The following is a 27,127-nucleotide window of genomic DNA, read 5'->3' on the forward strand; positions in this document are numbered from 1 at the left end:
AGACCTAGGTTCAGATCCCAGCTCTGCCATGTAACTTACTATGTGATGATGGGCAAGTCACTTAACTTTTGTGTTCTAGGTGATACTGCAAAACTTTTCAGTTTCTGAAAAGATGCTGCTGCTACTGTTTGTCCTTCATTTTCAAAGAAGATCATGACATCAAGGAAGTGAAGCCTTGATAAGCTCATCAATTAGATTCGAGGGAAGGGGTGTGGTACTAGGTCACCAGCCTCACTCTCTCCTCCAGAGACAAATGGGTCCAGTGGCCAGATGTGAATCAGGATGATTGGAGATGGTCCTGGGTACTAGACAATCAGAGTTAAGTGACTTGCTCAAGGTCACTCAGCTAGTGAGTATCAAGTGTCTGAGGCTGGGTTTGAACTCCTGTCCCCCTGACTCCAAGGCTGGTGCTCTATCCACTGTACCCCACAGCTGCCTCATTCCTGAAAATGTACAGCATCAGCATCAGCAGACCATACCAAAATCACAGGTCCCCTCCTAATCCTTATATGAAATATAACATGATAATAACAAAATTGCCCCAATTGTGTCCCCTTCTGAACTTGTTTTATTCTCTACTGGATGTTTTAAAAATAAAGTTTGCATTTATATCAACTCCCTCCTAGAAACCCTCCTTGTAACAAATAAGTATAGTACAACAAAATGTTATGTCTAGTTTTCCAATTATTTATTTATTCACATCTGCTGCCTTCTTGAAAACGCACACATAAAAGACATGGTTCTTGTCTCCCCATCTATAACCACTATAGTGGATGTGTGTGTGTGTGTGTGTGTGTGTATAATTATTATATACACATATATTCATACATATGCATACACTCATGTATCATATATATATGTATATATTTATATCATACCCTAGTAAAAAGCAACATCCTGCCTTGATTAGGAAGGTCAAGTTAGAACCTGTTCTGCCTTGCCTTTTACATATGGAACTATTGCCCTACTGTTATTATATGGATTATGACCCACAGGAAGAACCATGGGTGTGTTGTGTTCTATGACAAATTCCACCATCAGATAGGATTTCAGAAAAATCACCATGTAGAGAGGAAATGCTTTCCTGGATCTGAGCAACAAATTTCTGGGAATGGTTGATGACTGGGCTGTGAGCTGAATATTTAGTCAGAGATAGAGCCAGTTCTAGTTGTGGCCAGAGGAATGGGGCCAGAACTGAAGTTATCTTGAGTTCTCCCAGGGACAGTTTACTCTCATAGTAGTGAAGCAAAATCTGCTGAGGTAACTGTGGCATAGGGGCCAAGAGCCAACTCAAAGCCAGGAAGACCTAGATTCAAATCTTTGTTCTAATAAATAATGTCTGTATGACCTAGGACAAGTTACTTAAACTCATCACTTCTAAACGTACCACTACGTTGCCAATACAAGCCTCCCTCAGCCTCGTCTTTCCTCTGATTGGAAGGTGGAGTAACAAACTCCTTCCTATTCCTTCCTTCATAGAGGGCAGAAATTGAATTCTCAGATCACCTGCTTAGGTTCAGCTCCACAGAACAAGATGCCCTTTGCAAGAGACACTTCCTAGAATTTCTCCCCACCTCCACCCTCGTTACATTGTGTGTTTATTGAAGGCAGAGGCTGTCTTTCTTTTTCTTGATTGTATTCCTAGTGACACAGAGTTTGGTACATCATAGATGCTTAATAAATTATTATTGGATTGGATTTAATCTCCCTCTATTCTCTAAGTTGTAGATGAAATTATAGGTCATGTTTTGTTTTTGTTTTCATTTTGTATTTTTGCAAGGAATGGAGTTAAGTGACTTGTCAACTGTCACACAAGTAAATATTAAATGTCTAAGGTAGAATTTGAAGGAGTCCTCCGGACTGTACTGCATCACCTAGCTGCCTCTATATCTTGTTTTTTGTTTGTTTTTTTTTAGGTTTTTGCAAGGCAGACAGAGTTAAGTGGCTTGCCCAAGGCCACACAGCTAGATAATTATTAAGTGTCTGAGACCCGATTTGAACCCAGGTACTCCTGACTCCAGGGCCAGTGCTTTATCCACTACGCCACCGAGCCACCCCTAGATCTTGTTTTAAAAAAAGATGGATCTAGTTCAGTCTCATGTGAACTTCTCCCTGAATAGCAGCCTGAATCACCAACATATCACTTAAACCAATGTTTTGGACCACAGATAGATCCAAGTTTTGTTTGGAAAACTTGGTATTGTTTCTAGGTAGGACAGATTGCTTGATGGAACCCTGAAGGATTGTCCCCTTCTCAGACCATCCTACCTTACCCTGAGCCAAACTGATCTTTGATATAGTGAGTCAAATGCCTTGTACAATTCACTATGTGATTCTTTGGGATTTGATAAGGCCTGGCTCATTAAAATTCCAGACAGAATGCTAAAATTTCACAGTTTCTAGGGAAAACTTTCTAAGACTTCATTGTCCTGATAGTGATACAAAGTAGGAAAATAACTTTACTGTAAAAGTACCACTTTATATTAGTGCTAAACAAATTTAGTGGGCTAATTTAATTGATAGCAGTTATCACATTTCCATACTATGTCACTTCAGCACATCGGTTGCACCTCCTCCCCGCCTGAACCTTCGACTCCTCCTCTGGAATCACATTGACTTCTGATAGTCCAGTTTTGATTTTCTCTTGCCAGTTCTGGGTCTCCACAACACTTGGCAAACTATGCCTCTGTCTGTGTATATTCCCCATCCTTCCCAGTTCCCCGTTATGGGTTATCTTTCCCCATTACAAAATAAACTTTTGGTGAGAAAGCACTGTTTTTCTTGATAGAATATGCATTCTCAACACCTAGTACAGTGTCTGATTCATAAGTTCTTACTTAATAAATGTACTACCTTTGTTTAACATTCTATTTACCAACATATCTACCTATCTTGTCTATTTAGATGTTAGAATTCCTGGCAACTCCAAATAATCTGGAATTTTGAAGTAATTGTAGCAGATCTGAGTGATTTCTCTGGGTAATCTCCCTGATTTTTTCTTTTTTTGAATCATTTCAGGCCTGGCTCTTCATGATCCCATTTGGCGTTTTCTTGGGAAAGATACTGAAGTGGTCTGCATTTCCTTCTCCAGCTCATGAAGAAACAGGTAAACAGGATCAAATAATTTGCCTATGATCACACAGTAAGTGTCTGAATCTGGATTCGAACTCATGAACATGAGCTTTCCTGATTATACACCCATTGCTCTATCCACTTCACCACCTAGCTGTCAAGCACTTAGTTTACTGACTCTCAGGTTTTTTAAATTTATAAAATAAAAGTAATTCTATTTGAGAATTATACTGTCTAAATAAATCAGCATATTCTTCTAAGACCTTAGGAGATTACACAAAACAAATGAGAAGCACAGTACTAATGAAGAAACATTGTGTATCACTTGCAGTGTATTGTCTGAATTATACATGATAAAAAATATAATTTCTTTTAAAACTGCCTACATGCAGTTATGCAGTGTGGGAATAGAGCACGAGTCCTGGAATAAGGAAGATCTGGGTTCAAATCCAGTCTCAGATACTTAATAGTTATATGACCCTGGACGTTTTAATCAGAGTCTGCCTCACTGTCCTCAATTGTAAAATGGAAACAATAATAATAGCTCCTACCTCTCTGGGTTGTTGTAAGGATCAAATGAGATAATTATTAAGTTTTCAGTGCAGTGTCCACATAGTAAGAGCTAAAGAAATGTTAATATTCTATTATTACCAGTAGTAGTGGTAATAGTAAATTGTCTAGTAGGTGCTACTTAAATATTAGCTATTATTAGCATCATTATTGTTGTTAGAGAGGAAAGTCAATCGCCAAGAGGAAATTTTTAATAGTCTTATTTGAGACAAAATTAAATTCTTGTGTGGGAACAAATAAAAAGGAAGTATGCATTATTATTTTTTTTTTGAAAGAGGAGAAGGGAAGTAGGGGACCAGGCCTAAGCTTTCATTAGTGGAGTGAGTTTCTAGTAGGAACTTCTTCACAGCTTATGGACAGAGTTCACTTGGGGCAATAAGTAATAAAGGGACTTGATCAGAGTCTCTAAGGCAGAATGTATCAGATATGAAACTCGATCCCACATCTGCCTTCCAGGTCTGCAGTGTTGACTTGTTTGATTTGTTCTCTTACTTGTGTCATCTGTCTATGCTTTGGGAGGAGTTGTCCAAAGTTGTGAAGACAAATAATATTGTTAGTCTCGAGGCAAAAAAAAAAAGACCTAAAATTTTTATAATTTATTTTTGCTAAGACATGTAAATTTTTACTTTTAATGAGATAGTTTAGTAGTACTGTGGATAGAATGTTGGAGGCAAGAAAATGTTCAAAAACTGCTTCAGACACTTAGCTGGGGGATTTGTTGGCTAATAACTTTCAACTTCAATTTCTTCATTCTCTTTGTTTAGAATTTTAATGAACCAGGGCCCTGTCAAGTCTCAAAGAATCACATAGTGAATTGTCTAAGACACTTAATTCATTCTCTCAAAGATCATTTTGTCTCAGGGTAAGGTAGGATGGTGGTAGGGATAATAGTAGCATCTCCTTCAAAGGATTGTGGAGAGTACAAAATACATAAATAATTAAATATTTAATTATTTACATATATATAAATATATGTAAAGTATTTTACAAAACTTGAAATGCTTTATAAATGTTTTTAAAAATGATTTTCTGTGACAGTTTTGTATGGAACATGGACTCCTAGTAGCTTAAAGTGAGTGGTAGCTTGATTTTGAAGAATAAAAAATAAATAGAAGTATCTTAAGTGAAGAGGTGAAACTTCAATAGAGATCCATTCTATAGATATAGGAAGAATGCCAAAATTCTCAGATCTGTTTGTCTGAAGCCACCGATAGTGAATATAATAATGCTATTGGTTTGTCATTATTGCTAATTGTTCTGGCTTTAGATCTAGGGACTTGGTCAGCTATAGATAAAGTTGATTGCTGTTTCACTCGTGATGGATGTTAGAAGACAAACATTTATGAATACAGACTTCCCCTGTAATGCAATTAAAATTGACTTCTCAGTTGGTTTGCATATTTGATTCAGATCAAATTTTTCCACAGGGAATTATTACTTTGTACATTCCAAAGCACTTTGATATTCATTATATCATTTTATCCATGTAGCTCAGAATTCGTAAACTCAAGAGATCCATTAGCCTCAGCCTCCCTAGTACCAGAATTAAAATCATGGGCCACTATGCCTGGCTGAAACTCCTAATAATAACTAGGGTTATAAAGTATGAAGGAGTATATTCTGAAAGACTGAAATTTGAAAATGTGACATCATTTTTCTTTCTATATCCAATGTATAGCATGTAATATTTATCATTTAAATTTTATTTCTGTGTATAGCTGCTTCTCTTTCCCCCACCATCATATGGCTACACCATTAAAAAATTTTTGCAAGGCAATGAAGTTAAGTGACTTGCCCAAGGTCACACAATTATTAAATATATGAAGTCAGATTTGAACTCAGATCCTCCTGACTCCAGGGCTGATGCCGTGTTAGCAATGCCACCTAGCTCCTCCTACATTATTTTAATCTGTACATCTCTGTCTCCATTTATAGTATTTCTACATATTACATTCATACAAATAACTTCATGTGACTCTCTTCCTTTCTTTCTTCTAACTTCCTTCCTTCCTTCCTTCCTTCCTTCCTTCCTTCCTTCCTTCCTTTCTTTCCTTTTCCCCCTCATTCAACAAACTATTCTGTGTGCTAAAAATAAATAACAAATTCTTCATTACTGTTAAACCTGATAAACTATTGTTAGCAGAAGTATACAATTATAAAAATAATGCACCTCATTCACTTAGCATCATCGCTAGCTTCAACTTTCTTTGCCTGTTCTATTTTGACATCTCCATTTTCTGTAAGGTTATTCCTATCTTTACTAGTATCAACCTTTCCCTTTTTCTCTACAGATAACTTCTTGCTCTTCCCTACAGGTGTCTTTTTGTGTCTAGGCTCTCTAACTGGAGGGGCCAGATTAGCAGATAAGCATTTCCTTTGTGATTCATCCTTAACTCTGTGTGTTTTTTAATAATTCAATGTATTTATTTAATTTTTATCTTGATGTTTTTTAATTTGTATTTTTTTATTTTGAGGTTGACAAACATCAGTTAACACAACTATGTCTTTCTGAAGAGGATTTACATGAAACTGTGAATCTCGATTATGAGCAACTCATTCTTTTAAATGATAAATTCAGCATGATAATTTTAAAGCTGTTCTGCTTGTCTGTATCTCCCTTCAAATCTCCTCCTGTTCTCCTGTGTTTCTTGAAATTCTTCATGACCTTCTTTTCTTTCTTGTCTTTTTTTGACATCATCATTTATAATCCTCCCTTTCCCTAAAAAAATTTCTCTTGAATTTATAAAGCAAAAACTTCCCTCATATGAAAATTAAGCACAGTCATGCAAAACAAATCCACACAATGACCATGTTAGAAAATATATGTCTTATTCTTCATCTTTCAACTATTACCTCTCTGTCAGGAAGTGGTTACTATATTTCATCTTTAATCTTATCAAGTCATAGTTGGCTTTTGCTTAAACAGACTTCTTAAGTCTTTAAATATTATTTTTCTTTCGAGTTATAGGGACAAAATAAATTGTATTTCTGTTTCTGCTCACCAAGATCCACATTAGTTCATACATATTTTCCTATGTTTCTCTGAATTCCTCTCTTTTTTCATTTCTTATGGTTTGAAAATACTATGTTAAATTCATATACCATAATTTGGTCACTCTACTATTCATTTTAAAAGTAGAGCAATGGAGAGCTTTTTATATTGTCCCTCACAAGTCAGTTTTCAGATTCCCAAATTAAATAACTTTTTACTTTATGTGGTTCATGAAAGATTTCACCTACCCACTCCCAAAACAGTAGTCTTTAATAAATAAATTCTAATAAAGAAATGTTCACTTCTGTTCCAGAAACATCTCTGCTTTAGCTTCTGACACCAGAAACATTAGGGCTGAAGATAAAAAAACCTACTGGATAATGATAATTCAGTCTAAGTATGATGATAGCAAGAATATGAAACTTGGCTCCATGTAGGAAGACTGTATGGAAAAATCATGGTCTACTGGTACAGAACTCTGTTTTTCTTCCTTAAGCGAAGCTAGATAAGTTATGCTGATTTAAGAGAAAAGTCTTTGTGGGAGTTCACATCCCAAAATGCTAACCTTCGTAACAGATTTTGCTTATGCAGCTAAACTCTAGCAGTCGTTGAAATGTGTAGGCCAGCATTACAGTCGTAGTCAACTTTCAATTACCTGCATTAATCAAAGACACTGACTAACGATCATAAAATCATATGTTGGGATTTACAAATGTATTTCACTTTTTGTTTTCTGTAGGAAATTTATCTTTCAAAGTAAAATTTTCTTAGACAAAATTTAAAAGAAGTATCATGCTCCAAGTATTCTCTGGCTCATGAGTACTGCTGAATAATAGGAAGAAGCAGAACCAGAACTAAAGAAGTCATAGTTCAGGTAATGTGAGCAGTGACTTGACAATGATAAGTCAGTTAGCAGATCCTCTGAAAACAAAGCTCCTTTGAAAGAGTTGGCCTGGGCATGCAGGCTTGGGGGTCTGGGGAAGCTTAGATCTTCTTGGCAATGGGACGAAGTTAATGGAAGCTGAGAAACAAGTGGCAGTGGTATTTGTTGTCTCACATAAAAACCTCTTTAAAGATGGAAAGAGCACTAGAGTAAGACTGAAGATCTGGGTTTGAAACTTAATGAGCTCAGTGACCATAGATATATCCCTCACTTGTTCAGTCTGAACCTCAATTTCCTCATCAGCTATATATGAAAGATAAAAATATCTCTTTTGTAGGTTCCTTCCTCCTGGTTGTTTGAGGATGAATGAGATCACAGAATTTTAGAGTTGTAAGGAATCTCAGTGGTTGTCTAGTTCAGTAGATGATGTCTATAAAAAACTTTTACAAACTTTAAAATGCTATATAATTGACAGCTTCTGTTTTTGGTGGTGGTAGTGGTCTCATTGAAGTAGTGATTATTACAGGTGGGTGGTATTTAGGCTGAGTTGAAAAAAGGGCTATGTTTCAGGGATTGGATCTGGGGATGAATGGGAAGTGCTTTCCTAGGCTCCTTGCATTCCTGGCTTTCACCATAAGACACAAGAGAACATCCCAAGAGAGACCACAAAACCAGGAAGCTAAAATAAAAAGGAAGGGTAGGAGTGACCTTAAGGTATAGCAGAGAAGGAATCCTTGTTCTTGAATGCATCTCTGGGCCAAAGGTTTTATTTCTGCTTTGGGTAATAAAGCTTCTGACAGCGCATTGTGTAGTTAGATAACTTTATCGAATTGGGACTGTGTGTTCAGAAGAATCTACCTGACTGCACAGTTTTGTTAGGTATATTTCCTGTGTTTAGCTGTATGACAGCATATTGGTAGCACATCCAAAAAAAAAGAGAGGTGTGGTAACACTAATGTAGGCAATAATTAAAGTTTTTACTAAAATTCTTGCAATAGGCTGACTCATTAAGGTCGATTTACCTTCTTTAAGGCCATGGATTTATGTGCAGCTGTATTCAAGGCTGATTTGGTCAAAAGCAGTGGTTTTGTATGAGGAATAACTGATGTTGGAATGCCTTCAGTAAAGTCAGGGGTAAATTTTCATTATTATTGATGATATGATTTGTTCAGGGTCACAGTGTCTGAGGCCAGGTACTACTGACTCCAGGGCCAGTGTTCTATCTATTGTGCTATTTATCCCAGGGGTAAATTGTGTCACACTTTATCTTAGTCCCTCTTCTCAGTAGAAAGAGCAACAATCTTCAATAAAAAAAAAAAAATTATGGTGAGACTTTTCATTTATCCCAAGGTTCTGAGGAAATTTTATAGGCATACATTTTTCCTGGATAAGATAAAGAGCTAGCTAGCTGGCTTGGGTTCAAATCCTGCCTGTAACATGAATCAGCTTTATGACTCTGGGCAGAGCTCTTAACCTCTCAGTGCCCTAGGACTGTAAATTGCTGAGAAGATGCCAATGCTACACTGTTGTAATTACAGGTCTAGTCTTAAAAACAAAACAAAGCAGAACAAGACAAGACCCTGACAAGAGAACACGCTAGAAGAATACTAGAGTCTCATTAGAGAATAGATTTGGAGTCAGAAAGACTCAAATTCAAATGTGACTTTAGACACTGACCACTGTATAATCCTGGGTAATCATAGCATTTACCTCATCAGGTTCTAGTGAGGATCAAATGAGAATACTTGTAAAGTGCTTAGCACAGAATCTGACAGTTAGTAGGCACTTAATAAAGTGCTAATTTTCTTCCTTCCTTTTTTCTCTATTATATGGATGATTTTTATCAGTATTTGACTCTGTTTCACATATTCAGCCTTATTTCCATGCCTTAACCCCAGCTTGAGAATATTTCTATGCAATTATTTTTATTTTTACCCTGTATTCAAAAACAAAAACAAAAAAACCAACTGAAAGCATTTTTTTCCCCTCAGCAGAAATTCCTTTCTGTCATATTATATGTAACTTGAATCTTAAACCAATAAGACTCTGGTCCACATTTGCATGACAAAGAAAAATCCCTTCTTTGCAGATAGAGCATGGAACTGGTCAGTATCTTTCTTTGAATTTCTTAAGCTTAATTAGAAGTAAACCTCTTTAGAAGTAAATCCTTTTGAAATATTCTATAGAATTCCAAGCCAGAACCTTGCCTCTTGGCCTCTGGGAACCCCTAATTCCCTATCAGGAATCCAGAAGCATGTCTTTGGAAGAACGAATAATAACAGAGCACCTATTGTGCCTCATGTACACCATTAAATGGGTATTTCTGTGACTTCATAAGTAAACACTATTTAAGAAACATTTATTTTAGGAAATTTATTGAAACTAATTACTGATTAGTCCCATGTTTTAAAGGAACAAAAGCACACCAAAAATAGTTTTCTTCTATTACATTCTAAAAGGAATAATATTTAAAAAAAACAAACACAAAAGTTTTTAAAGAAAGAGACAGATTCCCTAATGGTGCCCTTGATAACTCTAGCTCTAATTTTAAACATTCTTTTAACATAGAAGGGGTAAGTTTAACTTTTTCATTCATTCATTAAGTATTTATTTTAAGCATCTACTGTGTATCTGGTACTTCGCCAGGGAGATACAAAACCAAAAAAGAAATGGTCCCTTACCTCAAGAAGATTATGTTTTCTTGGCATAAAGGGTAGGGGTCATAAAAGCTCCCTGGGTTGTTGTGAGGGTGAAGTGAGGCAAAGTACTTCACCTACTGTCTGGCTTATACATGGAAACATAGGTACAAAGATAAGTTAGTGGACTGTAAATGCAAATTCAAAAGAAAGTAATATGAAGAAAGGCACCAACAACTGAGAGAATCAAAAGAATTTTGTTTAGCTCATGAATTGTTGAGGGAAGCTGTGATGCTAAGAAATGGAGGTAAGGAATAAGAAATATATTCTAGGCATGGAAACCACTAGGGCAATGGCATTCTGGTTTGAGATGAACCTTTCTGGGGAATAGCAAGCTGGCTAGTTTGACCAGAACAAAGAGTGCATGAAGGGAAATAATATGCAGTAGACCTGGAAAGGTAGACTGGATAAATTGTGAAGGACTTTAAGTCAAACAAGATTTTGTATTTTATCTTAGATATAATAGGAGACCAGTAGAACTTCTTGTTTGGAGGAGGAGGAGGAGGAGTGGGATGGACATATCTATACTCTAGGACTATCTATTTGTAATCTGTGTGAAAGATGGATTAGGAAGGGGAGAGACTTGAGGCAGGAAGATCAGTTAAGAATCTTTGGCATAGTCTGGGCAATAATGAAACCCTGAGGGCAGCTAGGTGGTGAAGTGGATAGAGCACCGGCCCTGGAGTCAGAAGTACTTGAGTTCAAATCCAGCCTCAAACACTTAATAATTACCTAGCTGTGTGGCCTTGGGCAAGCCACTTAACCCCATCTGCCTTGCAAAAAAACCTAAAAAAAAATGAAATTCCAAGTTCAAGTAGATACTTGTATGAATAGAGAGATTTGAAATATGTTGTGAAGAGAGAATTGACAGGACTTGGTAACTAATTGGATCTGGGTGAAGGGAGAGGGAGAATAAAGAGTCAACTTAAAAATCTTGATGACTAGAAAGACAGGATTGGAAGTTGGTGATGTGGGATAGGAGGATAGGAGAAACTAAGACTGGATATATAGATCTGGAATTACCTGAATAGAGTAACAGAGTAACTACAAAATCTTTACCTAAACCTCTAATTTTATAAGCATAGGAGGCAGCTAGGTGGTACAGTGGATAGAACACTGGCCTTGGAGTCAGGAGGACAGAAGTGTGAATTCAGTCTCAGACACTTGACTCTTAATAGCTGTGTGACCTTGGGCAAGCCACTTAACCTAGATTGCCTTCCTTCTAGGGTCATTTCCAGTGATCCTGATTCATATCTGAATACTGGACCTGAGTGGCTCTGGAGGAGAAAGTGAGGCTTATCATTATTATCTGTAAAATGATCTGCAGAAGGAAATACTCCGGTATCTTTTCCAAGAAAACTTCAAATAGGGGCAGCTAGGTAGTGTAGTGGATAGAACACTGACCCTGGAGTAAAGGGGACCTGAGTTCAAATCAGACCTCACACACTCAATAATTACCTACCTGTAATTTAGTCAAGGCATTTAGCACCATTGCCTTGCAAAAAAAAAAAAAAGAAAAAAAGAAAAGAAAACCTCAAATGAGATCACAGAGAGTCAGACACAACTGAAGAACAACAAAGCAACAATGCAATAGATCTCTGTTGTCCCTAGATCCATATTCTTTCCCACCCCTGTGAGAAGGAAGTTGGATTGGGTAATATTTAAGATTCTTTCTAGCATGAATTCTGTGATCTTAGTTTGCCTTTTGAAGCTATATAGAATAATAGAAGAGTATTATTTCTGAAAATGATACTTCTTAAGGGGCAGGATGGTTTGGTGGAAATAGAACTGGACTAGGAGTCAGAAAAACAGATTCTTAGTCTTAGCTCTTCTAGTAACTAAACTGTGTTTCCTTTGACAAGCCACTTAATCATTTGTCTACAGTTTCTTCTTCCATAAAAAATGAGATGTCATTCTAGATTATTTGCTAGGTCTCTATCTCTTAACGTTCTAATTCCTAATGGAAATTTCTAATCACTAGCCCTATTTATTATTGTTACAAGTTTTTTTTTCATTTTTGAAACTGTACTTCCCTACCTCATTTACTTTGAAAGTAATCATGAGCTCAACCCTACTTCTAGTCACCATGGAAGGAAGCATTGACTAGGTCTGTTTTTGACCTAGGCTGGTTCATCTCTCCTTAAATCACCTGATGGTTCACTATTTCCAGGGGTACCCCTATATTGGTTCCAGACAATGTGAATACCTATTCAGCTTTAACTCACCTTAACTCAAAACTCCTAAACTCAAGTGATCCATGACATCAGGGAGGTGATGCCAATTCATGACAAACACATGAATTAGATTTGAGTAAGGAAAGGTTGTGCTAAGTCACTCACTTCACTTTCTCCTCCAAGAGCCATCTGGGGCCATGGACAGATATAAATTAGGATGACTAGGGATGGCCCTGAATGCAAGGAAATTAGGGTTAAGTCATACAGTTAGTATCAAGTGTCTGAGGCTGGATTTGAACTCAGGTCTTCCTGAGTTAGTGCTCTACCTACTGTACTACCTAACTGCCTAAAGTATCAATAATATGCAGAAGATACGTAGTTATCTCATTGTTTTCTGAAAGCACTTAATCTACGTGAAAAGATAATTCATTGAACATTGGTATATTGGTGAAATAATATAGGGCTTTACCCATTCATGAAAGAGCCTAACTGGAAACAGAACCTAAGCATACCAGAATGGAATGCTTCACACCCTTTTACTTAACTGAAAAATTAAATCACTGAAACCACAGCCTGGAAATGCTCAATAAAACCACATATGCACACAAAAGAGCAAAGAAAACAACTTGGCTTCTTTCCATTACCTCATCACTAGGAGGCAACATGTTACAATGAAAATGAAGTACTGACATGGGAGTCCCAGTACTGGATTCATATCTTAATCTATCCTCTCCATGTGTGTCCTCGGGCAAGTCAACCATTCTTTCTAGGCTTCAGTTTCCTCATCTGTATAATGAAGGGATTGGACTAAGTGATCTCTAAGGACACTTTAAACTCAAAAGCTATTATTCTCTGATCCTATGATCACTCGAAATATAGCTATTGTGGCATTTATTATGACGTTGTTTCCATGAGCTTCCCCCTACTTCCCAAATAAATGTTATTGCTCTGTGATCCTAGAATGTCCTTTTAGTTCATCAAATTCTCAGTGACTTGCACTGTGGTAGATATTTAATACATGTTAAATTGAATTTATTTGAATTAAATTCAATGCATTTTCTCTAGGGAAGAACTCTTACCTTGGAACTAGAACCCTGGATTTCAGTCTTGGCAATACCACTTATGAACCTTGTGGAAAATCTCTTAACTTCTCCGAATCTCATTTTCCCCATTTGGAAAATGGAGATGGGAATGCTTGCATTACATACCTCACAGATTGCTGTTAAGAAAGTACTTTGTGAATTGTAAAGGGCTATACAAGTGGTAGCTATGCTTTCCTTCTCCTTTGGTTTGATTTGTTAAAACACCAAGTTGAATTCCATCTAGTTTGATCTCTGCTGCCTATTGATCTGTCTCTACTTGATTTGATTGTCATCCCTTTGTTTTGGGGGGTATTTTTAGGGTTTTTTCCCCCAAGGCAAATGGGGTTAAGTGGCTTGCCCAAGGCCACACAGTTAGGTAATTATGAAGTGTCTGAGGCCAGATTTCAATTTAGGTATTCCTGACTCCAGGGCTGGTGCTCTATCCACTGCGCCACCTAGCTGCCCCTCACCACCTACCTGTTCCTATTGTCATCCCTTGCATGGTGACCTGCAATAAATAGCACAAGTACAATTTCATTATGATTGTGCATTTATCCCCTGAATGTAGTAATGGATTGAATTGTTATAGAAAGGAAATATAGGCAATGCACAGCCATCTTTGCACCTTCTGTACTGTCAGAAAACAACATTTTTTTTGTTGCTCATCTGGGATCCTCCCTTTCAAAATATATCTGTATTGGCAGGTGGCAGACATGCCGACATTTGTGTTATAAACAAGATTTAGAGATGAAACACCAAAATGGACCATCAGCATTTCCCCATGTTATCTTTTATAAAATATAGTACAATTTTTAAATAGTTATTTTTATCATCACTTACATTCTGTTTGTTCTTCATATCTCTAAAACAACATACTGTTGTCAAAATCACTGAAAGATAAAACTCAGTCCACATTTCTATTTATTACTCAGAGAGTTTTAGAGTTCATTTCCTTAATTAAAAGAATTCTTAGTTTTATTAACCATCTAAAATGAATTATTATAATTTAATATGAAGTTATTCCAATAGAAGTCTTTTATTCTGAAAATATGATGAGTAGCTTTTATCTGAAGGTTAGATAAGTAGGCAGCTGCTTAAGGGCACAGTATGTACTCAGTAAGAGACAATTCAATATTGTTTTGAAAAATGAAATTTGGATGGGATAACTTTAGTTTTTACATAACCTAGATTTCCCCTTGTTGCTTCCTTTTACCCCTCCTAGAAAATCTTATAGCAAAGAATATTTTCTTAAAAAGCAATAATGCATCATCAGAAAATTTTGCTCTATTTGGCATGTAGGCATTTATTTTTTTGTAATCACTCAATCATAGTTGTCACTGAAAAGGTACATAGAAAAGAAAATCACAGTGAGGTGCAATTTTTAAATCTGACAGGGAGCATATAGATACCTTATCTCAACAATTATTAAAGGTATATGTTGAGAGAAGCATAACTCAAGACAAGTCATGTGCACAAGCCAAGACTAATTAATGACTGTATTTTTCTGGATCTCAAGAGTGGTTGGTACTTTTCACATTAAGCACATTCCATAGAAGACTTCTTTCCCTAACTCTTGGCTAATGAAGTAGCAGGGAGTTGACCTTTGGACAAAGATGAAGCACTTTGGACCCACTTCAGTAAATTTTCTCAACTCTGTGGTGGGAGTGGGTTTAGTTGGAGGTCCAAGTAATGGGTGTGGACCATAAAATGAATATATTTTTTTTCCTTTGTGATGTATCAGCAAATGGAAGGATTTTCAGACCTTAATCATAACCATTCACTGATCCAACATAGAGAGAAAAATTTATACATTTCCTGGTCTGTGCCAATTACTACGTTTCCAGCTATTTATCCCTTAATCTCCTTCTAATTGAACTTGGAGTATCTACCCAGCCCTGAGTCTGGGCATAGTCAATAAATATTTTTTTTACTCCCTTGCTAAGGAGGAGATAAGAACACAGAAAAGATAGTCCTACCATAAAAAGGACATTTTTGTCTATATTCTTTCTTTCTTTCTTTCTTTCTTTCTTTCTTTCTTTCTTTCTTTCTTGCAATTATTAAATGTCTGAGGTCAGATTTGAACTCAGGCACTCCTTACTCCAGGGCCGGTGCTCTATCCACTGTCCCACCTAGCCACCCCCTGTCTATATTCTTTTCACTGTGAAAGACTTTCAATTCTGCCTCACTTATCTAGGCTGCCTATTGACTATCAGTACTCACATGCTCTTTCTACATCCTCTTCAAACCAGTCTTTTCAAAATTTCTCTTTCAAGAAATCTAAGCTATCAATAGCTATATGAAAAAATGCTCCAAATGACTTATGATTAGAGAAATGCACATTCAAAAGCTATGATATTCTTTTTTTTAAGTTTTTGTAAGGCAAATGAGGTTAAGTGGCTTGCCCAAGGCCACACAGCTAGGTAATTATTAAGTGTCTGAGGCCAGATTTGAACTCAGGTACTCCTAACTCCAGGGCTGGTGCTCTATTCACTGTGCCACCTAGTCACCCCCCAAACAGATAAATTAACTAGCCTCCACTACAAACCAGGAATATAAAGAAAAACAAAAACAGTCCCACCCCTCAAAGCACTCACAGCCTAATGGGGGATGCAACTGCAAACAATTACATACAAATTACATATGCACATTACATATACATATATATATATATACACAATATAATAAATTAGAGATAATCATCAAAATCACTAACATTGAGGAGACCAGGAAAAGCTTCTTGTGAAAAGTTTTCTTGGGAAAAAACCAGAGAAGTCAGAAAGAAGGGATCAAAGGAGGTGAGGGTGAGGAGAAAATTTCAGGCAAAGGAACAACCAGAAAATGGTCAGAATGGAAAGATGGAGTGTTTATACAAAGAAGGGTAAGGAGACCTGTTGTCACTGTATCATGGGGAGGAATAAGATATGAATAAGACTGGAAAGGCAGGAAAGGGGGTAAGCTTATGAAAGATATAAAATCCTGTGGTAATGAGGGCCAATGGAATTTATTGAAGGGAGGAGGATAGTGTATTTGTGACTTGGTCTGACCTGTGCTTTAGAAGTCACTTTGACAGATGAAAAGAAGATAGATTGGATTGGAGAAAGACTTGATGCAGGGCAAATAACCAGAGGGTTATCTCAGCAATGCAGACATGATGCAATGATGGCCTGCACTTGTGTGGTGACATATCAGAAGATAGAAGATGACATAAATGACAGATGTTGTGAAAGTAGAATCAATAGCATTTGGCAACAGATTGGATTTGAAGCTGAGAGAAAGTGAGGAATTGAAGATGACACCTAGGCTTTGAGTCTGCATGACTGAGAGGATGGTAGTATCCTAACAATAATAAAGAAATTAGTGGGAGTAAAAGGTTTAGGGGGAAAAGATAATGAATCTGGGTCTATACCCTGAAGAGATTATGAAAAGGGGGGAGAAAAAACATCACCTAAACAAAAATGTTCATAGCAGCTCTGTTTGTGGTGACAAAGAAATGGAAACTGAGGGAATGTCCATCAATTGGGGAATGGCTGAACAAATTGTGGTATATGTATATGATACACTATTGTTCTATTAGAAACCAGGTGGGGTAGGAATTCGGGGAAGCCTGGGAGGATTTGCATGAACTGATGCTGAGCGAGATGAGCAGAACCAGAAGAACATTGTACTCCCTAACAGCAACATGGGAGTGATGATCAATCTTAATGGACTTGCTCATACCAACAGGACAACAATCAGGCACAATTTTGGGATATCTGTGATGGAGAATACCATCTGTATCCAGAGAAAGAATTGTGGCATTTGAACAAAGACCAAAAACTATTACCTTTAATTTTAAAAAATGTTATCTTGTTATGTAATTCTGCTATATCACATACTATATGTTTCTTCCTTAAGGATATGATTTCTCTCTCATCACATTCAACTTAGATCAATGCATACTATGGGAATGATGTAAAGACTAACAAACTGGGGCGGCTAGGTGGCGTAGTGGATAAAGCACCAGCCTTGGAGTCAGGAGTACCTGGGTTTAAATCCAGTCTCGGACACTTAATAATTACCTAGCTGTGTGGCCTTGGGCAAGCCACTTAACCCCATTTGCCTTGCAAAAAAAAAACCCTAAAAAAAAAGACTAACAAACTGCCTTCTGTGGGTGATGGGGAGAGGGAAGCAAGATTGGGGGAAATTTGTAAAACTCAAAATAAATAAAACCTTTATAAAATTAAAAAAAGAAAAGATAATAAATTCAGTTTTGGACATGTCCAAAATTTAAGATATCTTTAGGACACCAGTTCAAGATATTCAGGAGGCAGATGGAAGTCAAGAGGCTAGATAAATAGATCTGAGAATTATTTTCATAGAGATGATAATTGAATTCACTGAGGGAATACTCCCAATGAGCAGGTGTGAGCTGGATGAAGATCCATCAAGAGAAACTGAAAAGAAATAGTCAGACAAGTGGGGGGGGGGATAAGGAATGTCACAAAACCCTAGAGAGAAGGGGGGAATCAACAGGTTAAAGGCTGAGAGAGATCAAGAAGGATGAGGATTGAGAAAATGCCATTAGAGTTGGCAATTAAGAGATCACTGGTAATTTTGGAAAGAGCTGTTTCAGTTGAATGATGAAATGTAAAGCCAAACTAAAGACTTAAAAACTTAAGAAGAGAAAGAGAGAAAAGAAAATGATAGTACTTGTTATGGATATCCTTTACAAGGAGTTCATGTTTGAAGAGGAGAAATATAGAATAATAGTGAGGATGGATGGATCAAGAAAGGGCTTTTGAGGATGACAGAGATGTAAGTGTATTTGTAAGTAGAAAAGAAAGATCCCTGCCTCCTTCAGCAAAGCTAGTATCAGCATCTCCCATTACAACCAGAAGTAGGAAGCATGCAAACTGCAAGTCTCGTTCTTTAGACAAAGAAAGACTGGAGGATTCCTGTTAATAAATCCCAGGGTAGGAAGAAAGCACCAAGGTAGAGACCTTGAAAGTCTGAGGAAGAATAGCTAGAAAGAAAAGATCATAGTGGCATAGTGCCAAGATCAGATAGTCTGAGACTACTAACACTCTTCTGAGATGCCAGAGAGGCCTATGGAGAACAAACTTCCTGATCCTGATACTGAAATTAACAAAAAGGGAACAAAAGCAAAACATGAGGATCTAAGGAGGTACCTTCGGCGATTGGAGAATGGCTGAAGAAATTGTGCTGTGTGTGTGTGTGTGTGTGTGTGTGTGTGTGTGTGTGTGTGTGTATGTGTGTGTATCTGTCTGTCTGTCTGTGTCTGTGTCTGTGTGTGTGTGTTTGTGTGTGTGTGAGCATAATGGAATATTATTGCACTGTAAGAAATTATGAAAGACAATCAAGAGATCTTGAGTGGTATGAACTGAGGTAGAGTGGAATGATAAGAACCAAGGGAATAATTTATATAAGCACAATATTACTGTAGAAAAATGAAGACTGCAGAACTCTGTTCAGTGCAATTCCAGAAAACCTATGATGAAAGCATATATACCCTCTCCTTAAAAGGAAAAAAAAAAGGAAGTGGTTCCAGGGATATGTTTCTTTCTTGGCCTGAAGAAGAAAAATTTATAACTTGTCAGAAGACATGAACCTCTCTCTAGCCCTTTCATCCATGAGTCAGCTGAAAGTACTGATCAGCTTTGTCCAGTTTGCAGTCTCGATGCCAACCAACTGCAGACTACTTTCCTAATTCATTAATTATATCATGAGCAATAAAGTACATTGAAGGATTTTTTTTAAGTTTCTGAGATGTGCCCAATATTTTAAAAGGCTTTTGTGTACATTAAGAAATTAAGAAATCAGCTGCTTAAAGAAAAGCTGTTTCAAATAGTGGGAAATTTATTAATTTTAACTACATGATTTTTCTTGGATGCCTGAATGATAGGCAATTTCTTTGTTTTCATGTTGTAGTTATCAATTACCTTCAGTGCTATTCCACTTGGGGTAGGTTTTAAGGATGGCAGCTAAAGGGACATTTTAAATTTCTGAAACAACTTAGAATCTCATGCGGGAAATTACACAGCCATGGATACACAGGCAGGAAGGCATTTTTAGAAATAGTCTGGGGGGATAAACAACCCTCCACTGAATATTCAGAAAATTGAAGCAAAATGCAAACACTTGGAGAGAGTTAAAGGCTTCAGAGAGACTGAATGTGGGCTTTAGTTTGTTTTTTCTCAATCTCTTCTTATAACAGTACTGGGTCAGAAATTGTTCTCTGACTCTGGAAAATACAATTCTACTTTTCCTTATGATTCAGCCCTGATTTTACAGGGATATTCAAAGACATTTGGTCTAGTGAGGAGAACCAGATACTGGAAGTCATAAGTGAATTCTGTTTTTAGATTCATCTCAGCTCTGTGTCATCATCTGTGACAATTCACTGAATTATTCTCTACCTCCATTACTTGTTTGCTTGAAAAGAAGGATTGGCTTTAGCAGCATTAAAGGCCATCTTCTACTTTATAATTTTGTCTGGAGTTGGTCCTGTCAATGATACTGATGATAGCTAGCATTATATAGTGCTCTATGATTTGCAAAGTACCTTACATGTGTTATCTTATTTTATCCTCACAATAATCCTTGGGGAGGTAAAGGGTATTATTATCCCCATTTTTTTTGAGATGAGAAAATTGTAGGGGAGACAGACAGGCAGACAGACAGACAGAGACTTGCCCAGGGTCACAAAACTCTGATTTTCTGGACTCCACCTTCAGGACTCTTATCCACTGTGCCATCCAATTATCTTATTATCCATAACTATTTCCTACAGCCTGGGTCGTAGATAAGCCAGGGAAGATTTCAAATCAGCTGTAAGTTCATTTTTATAAGCATATATCAGTCATTTAAATAGCAGTGTATAGAAGTAGTCATTGAATACTAGCACCTGGGCAATTGCTTAGTGGAGAGAGAACAACTGCTTTGAATGGAAAATAGAACTGAATTTGGAGTCAAGGAACACAGGTCAGAATTGCCATTATTTCCAAATGAGGGAATTAAACTAAATAGCAAGTAATGTTCCTTCTAGTTGTAATACTGTGATGCTTTGATCATAAAGTCACAGTATGCCAAGAAGACCTGAGTTCAAGTTCCACTTTGATCACATACAGACTATATATATAGTCACCTGAACCATCAGGCAATTCTCCTAGACTATAAGTTTTGGAGAAAGTGTGAAACCACATTGATAGAGAGTTTTGTCTGTATCAAAATCACAAGCCTAGGCACTAACCATTCTCTTATGGAAGAAATGAGGAATAAGTTTTCATTATAGATTTTATGAACTATATGTAAAGAGTAGTAGTCACAGACTACAAAAATAATTATTGCAGATTAGAAATTTAAACTATAATCATGAAGACATCAAAAACTATACTCCTCTCTCTACTGTATAATTTACATAGAGCAAAAACATTTTTAAATGTTAGTCTTTATCTGAAAACAAAGGTAAACCAACCATTTGAAGAAGGAAGAAAATAAACATTTATTAAGTACACTGTGCCAGACAGACATTGTACTAAACCTTGGAAATATAAATATAAGCAAAAGAGGAAAGACAATCTTTTCCCTCAAGGAGCTTACATTCTAATGGGGATGACTAAAACACAAAAGGGAGTTGAAAAGTTCAGTAAGTGACATAGTTTTGAAATCCCAAAGAAAGTCAGAAATGATGGGGAAAAGGTTTGGGGAGGAGTCTTGGCAGCTGGATATTTTATGGTAAGTGGACAGTGGGGATAATAGAGTGGAAGACCCATCCAAAGTGCGGAGGCTTCAGGTACTGAATGAAATTTTAGGATTAACCAGCTGTAGTTGGAGCCTAGTTTTGCAGTTCAACTTAAGTCAGAAATGAGGGCAGTAAGAGAATGAAGTGAAGAACTGGGGACAGATATGTAGTAATTTAATTGGTATCTGATTCCAGAAGTATCATCTGGGTCTAAATATTTTTATTTTTCATAGTAATTAGAGATGAAAGTGACCTTAAGCAAACAATTTAAAATTAAGCATGTCTACTGTCCTTATAACTAGCAATTGTTTTTTTTCTGAATTGAAATTTATTTGGGTTTGACTAGAGAATGTATTATAAGTGGTTTGTAGCCATTAGTAAAGCAAGAAAAATGCCTCTAGCTGTTAGCAAATGGTTGCCACCAGCACTTTGTACAATGACAATTTAATTATTATTATTTTTTTTTTTTAGGTTTTTGCAAGACAAACGGGGTTAAGTGGCTTGCCCAAGGCCACACAGCTAGGTAATTATTAAGTGTCTTGAGACTGGATTTGAACCCAGGTACTCCTGACTCCAGGGCCAGTGCTTTATCCACTACGCCACCTAGCTGCCCCTACAATGAAAATTTTAATTAAAGATATTGACTTGGGCAAAGAAATACCTTAACTCTCTTGGAAGGAGTAGTGAGTCCTGCCTCCCAAGTGCATTATGCTAAGAAAAATGAATGGCATCTCTTCAAGGAGGGCTATTAAAGATCAGGAAGCAAATTTATAATGGGTAATACATCTTTTAATGTACAGTACTAACAGCCTTGCAGCATTCATTCCCCAATTGTTGATTGTCGTTTTACATAAATTAGTTGAATGCAAATACAATTCTTGATAGAAGTGACAGATATGTGTGATTTGTAAATACCTTGTGGAAAAAGCCATGCCTTAGTTATGAAAGTTCTCAAGCTTTTTTATGTGTCATGGACTCCTCTTGCAGTCTGGTGAAGTTTTTTAAATGCATAGACCAAAGTGCAACAGATTATAAAGGAAACCAATTCGTTCTGTCTTGTGCTTACTTCCAGAAAATCAGCAACACAATCAGTAAACCCTTAAAGCAGGGTTATTATAATTAGGTAGGTTTGGTTCCATGGTCTATCTATATTCTATTACTTATTGTGGTCTATTTTATAGGCATAAATACCTATCTACTTGTAAAATAAACTAGAATGAATGAAGGTAGTTTGTATGTTTATTCTAATTATCTTCACTTGAGGAGGTGGTTGAAAAGTTACTGATTAGACCAGAGATCATCAGCTCTTCCCCTGCAGATAAATTTTGGTATATGGGAGGTAGATTGAAGTGATTATCACAATGGTCCCAGTCATCTTGGTGTCAAGCCAATCAATCCATCTGTATACTTTATTAAGCTCCTATTATGTGTTAGGTACTGTCAAATACTGGGGATACAAAAGGAGCAAAAAGTCTACCAATTGTTTTTGCCCCAGCTTTTGATGCAAGCCAGAGATCAGGGATCAAGGTCAGGGCAAATTATTCCACCAGTTGAGAAAATCATAGGACCCGTAGCATTGGAAAGAATCCTACAAGTTGGAGCCAGTTCCCACAGGTTCATAAGGACAGATTGTCAAATTTTATGGGCAAGCTGAAAAAAAAAAGCATGGTGGAAATTCGCAGATAATCTAGATCAATTTTTTGGACTGTTTAGAGACTTGAAAAAATTATGAAGAAAATGTTAATAATGAATGATCAAACTTGCAAAATTGTGGGCACATTTTTTCTCCATAAAGAGCCCACTGTTAAACATTTATCAGCACACCCCAGCTTAGAGGTCATCCAGTCTAGGACCTACTTGAAACATGGTCTTCTCAAAAATATCCCTAATAAATGGTCATCAAGCCTCCTTTTTATCTTCAGGGACATGAAACTTAAATATTAAGACAGCTATTTCTATTTTATAATTCTCTGCCTAGGGCCATGAGCCTCATTTAGGTAACCTTCCAATGGGAACAGGAAAGGTGTAAGTTATAGGACGTCTCAGGAATGCAACTGATTTCATTACTGATCATTTGTCAGATGATTTTACTGCCCTGGTTTCCACTTATGATAACATGAATAGCTCTCGGATAGATCAGTCATGTTCCCAAAGCTCATTTTCCTAGGGGTATACAGAAATGAGACTCTATACTCTAAATAGCCATAAATATTCATACATTTCTGGGAATTCTGGACTCTTCAATACTTGTTCACATTGCCATACTGAGTCACACTGCTTCCCCAGTCTGTCTTGGACATGGTACCTGCCTCGATATTATGATGATTATTTAGTTTCCAGATCAGCATAAACCTTATATTGTTGGAACCCAGGTAAAATAACAGTAGCAACAACAATAATGTATAACCATTCTTGAGTGACAACAGATGGACAGGCCAAATGTTATATTAGCATCCCTGAGATTAAAATAACTAAAGAAAGGCTTCTAATGTGTTGAGTTGCTTTTCTATGGGGGATTTACATAATGAAACAAAAGAATCACTTAGGATGAGAAGACAAGGTTAAATCATTTAAAATATTATAAATACCCAAATTAAGAAGAAGGCATTATGAAGAAAGACACTATCTGCATCCCAGAGAAAGAACTGATAAACAGAAGTATGTATAGAATAGAATTTTATATAAATAGCTATTTGTATCTGCTGGCAGTCATCTTGTAGGAGGCAGAGAGGGAAGAAAAATATGATAGCTTTGTTATATATTTGAAAAGAATTTCAAGTTGGACCTAATGAATTTGCAGTTTCATTGCAATTATCTTTTTGTTATATTATGAAACTGCCTGTTTTATTCTATTATAAAAAGAAGACATGGGATACTTGTAATCTATACTGATAGAGTGAGTACTCCAATGAAACAATTTAATAGATCCATCTTAAGAACTAATTTATATAGTGCTTTAAGGTTCATAAATCACTTTACCCTAAGAGGCTTAGAGTAATAGAAAGATTTGTTCAGGGTCACATGAATAGTAGATGATATAGTCAATTCTTAAAATCTGGGTCTTTTGAATCCAAATCTATTTTACTTATAAAAACCTAAGTCTTTTTCATAAGTACTATTTTCTAATTGAGTTTTCTCATCTCTTACTTATATAGGTGGGGGTTTTTTTGCCCAGATTTTCAGAACCTTTTCTGTTAAATTTCATCCTATTACATTTTGCTTAGTTGGTCAGAATTAGATCCCCCGGGGGCAGCTAGGTGGTGCAGTGGATAGAGCACCAGCCCTGGAGTCAGGAGGACCTGAGTTCAAATTTGGCCTCAGACACTAGCTGTGTGGTCTCCCCAAGTAGGGAGAAGAGAGCTTCTCTTTCTGGTCCCTGACTTAAATACACTTCTGTAGAGGGCTGGACAAAGGTGGCACTTGGGGAGTGGTCCAGCACCTGGCTCCAGGTATTCTCTAATAGGCAAGCTATGTGCTGGTCTTTCCTGTCCCAAAGTGCATAACCTTGAAGTCCAATATGTCATTACCTGTGGAAGGTGATTGTCATGCAAGGTCAGGTAAAGACTAAAAAACCGGAAGCTGAAGGAGGGAGACTGAGTTGAGGCCACTCCTATCTTGGCAAGTCTCCATCTAACAATGGAGCCACTTTCAACAATAGGAGTTAATGCACATATGATGAGGGGTCCAGGCAGCTGAGGGAGCACTCAGACAGGCGTAGATGGCATTTTAAACTAGACATATTTCTCCAAATATAGATATTTTCCTTTCTAAATATTCCCCACTCAGACAGAGTTTAACAGTGTAAAAGATTACAAATTTGTTTTAATTGTAACATCTCCTATGTCCATAATTCCCTGCATTGTATTTCCCCCTCAAATTGTTGGGACCCATATTGATCTGGGAATTGGGGCATAGATTTCTTCAAAGCTGAAAGGGGGCATTGTGCTCACCCTATACATCCTTTCAGGGTCCATTTGGAGGAGAATGCCCAATTGAGTGGGAACTCAGTTGAGGCAAGGGTCATAGGATGCTGGTTGGTGGGCTTGGGTATGGCTGGTTGGAATCTAGTAGAGGCTACAATTGGAGAGGTACAGCTGGTAACCTAGAGAAACAAGCCTCAGGGAAAAAAAGACTGAGTAAACAAAACCAGAGAAGGACATTTAGAGGCCCAGTGGGGAGAAAAAAATAGGAGATTTATAAAGAATAAGAGTTATACTCTATGATCCTAAGGCAATACTTTTCATAACATTGATTCCAATGTGAAACAGATTCATTAACAGTTACCACATTGAGTTGTAACCAAAAGTTCAAGAATGGTATAAACAAATACATTGTAGACTCATTTAGGAACAACAATAAATAATTTGCAATAAAGTTTTCTATTTTAACCTTTAGGCCTGTTTAGAATGAACTAAAAAACTGTAACTGAAGAATGAATCTTTTTTTAAAGCAATTTAAACCTGATATAAGTAGCCTTGCTGTTATTTCCTTTTCCTTAAGGGAACTTGTGATAAACAATCACATCCTCTGTTAAAAAGCCAAGACTAAATACTTGCCAGTTTTTAAGAATTTAGAAGATAGAATTCCAGTGGCTTATTCTTACATTTAATTAATGAACACCTGGCATGATTATAGTAATTTGCTGCAAAGAGCATACAGAAGGGGCAGCTAGGTGGCACAGTGGATAGAGCACTGGTCCTGGAGTCAGGAGGACCTGAGTTCAAATGTGGTCTCAGACACTTAATAATTACTTAGCTGTGTGACCTTGGGCAAGTCACTTAACCCCATTGCCTTGCAAAAAACAAACAAAAAAAAAGCATACAGGGAAATAAGGACATGTTCCCCTATGTAGTTAGATGAGCATTACAGGCAGAGGTCATGCACAGTCCTTTTCAATGAGCCAGGCTCCAGGTCTGCCAGGTGAGGAATTCCTTTAAAAGTATCCTATTCCAGTTGAGGTTTTCAAAGACTAAGGGGCTATTTATTAACTCCTCAGGTCAAGTGGCTTCACTGATATATTGTTGTCTTAACATACCTGAGGTCAGACAGGCCAATTATCAATATACCGTAATATATCAATCACCTATAATCAAAGCGTCAGGTGACTTGAGCACTAAAGGAATCAGAGTGTGCCAGGTTGTGATTAGGATCGATATCAGCAAAGAGATCCAGAGAAAAATTTTAATTAATTCAATCACTGCTCCATGAGTAAGTTTCTTGACTGGTCTATATAGGCCTTAGGCAACTTTATAAGACTTACCCACTAAGTGGCAGCTCATTTGTAAGCTGTCTGGGTGAACTCTGTGCAGAGTGCTGAGCCAGGAACCAGGAGCCAGGAAGTCCTTAATTTAAATATGACTGCAGATATTTATTACTGCTGTGTGACCTTGGGCAAAACACTTATCCTCTTGTCTTCCTCCATTTCCTTAACTGTGAGACACTTCCCAGGGTTGTTATCAGGAACAAATGAGTTAATAGTTGTAAAGGATTTTATATTGTCTTTGATACATTCTAGGAGTTTAATAAATTCTTGCTCCCTTCCTCCTCAGTGGTAGAGGGAATTCCCATTCTAGAAGTTCCTTAAACTAAGGAAATCACAAATCCTTCCTCCACTGGATAGTGTACTAATGAGTTTCAACTAAGTTCGACGTGCAGTTTTGTAACAAATCAAATTCCTCTACTCTAAGAAGAGATAATAGTCATTTGGTTTTTCTTTTATGTTGAAGAAATCTGTGTGTGTGTGTGGGGGTGTGTGTGTGTGTATCTAGAGTAGAGAAAGGGGAACAGTATAAATGTGTGGTCTAATATACTTAATGATATATTATTTAGTACAGGCTTCCCCCCATATAAGACTGCCTCAATTAGAATTATCTCATGATGATATTGTTAATATATTATAACTAAGTTCCATTCAAAA

The 27,127-nt window shown here is 36.9% G+C and overlaps 1 protein-coding gene across 7 annotated transcripts in view; it reads left to right on the top strand.

The window, feature by feature from the left end:
- ANKRD6 (ankyrin repeat domain 6) overlaps positions 1-27,127 on the top strand; it is a 261,561-nt gene that overhangs the window by 74,616 nt on the left and 159,818 nt on the right. For 6 of the 7 annotated variants that reach the window (XM_074187153.1, XM_074187152.1, XM_074187155.1 and 3 more), the window contains one exon: positions 3,019-3,106. Coding sequence is in view for 2 of the 7 variants with exons in the window: in XM_074187157.1 (XP_074043258.1) it covers positions 3,095-3,106 (12 nt within the window). In the remaining 5 variants the exon portion in view is untranslated. Of the gene's footprint in view, positions 1-3,018; positions 3,143-27,127 lie in introns of all 7 variants that reach the window. The other variant, XM_074187154.1, reaches the window with a different exon arrangement.

This window comes from Macrotis lagotis, chromosome 5, assembly GCF_037893015.1.
Source record: "Macrotis lagotis isolate mMagLag1 chromosome 5, bilby.v1.9.chrom.fasta, whole genome shotgun sequence".
NCBI lineage: Eukaryota > Metazoa > Chordata > Mammalia > Peramelemorphia > Peramelidae > Macrotis > Macrotis lagotis.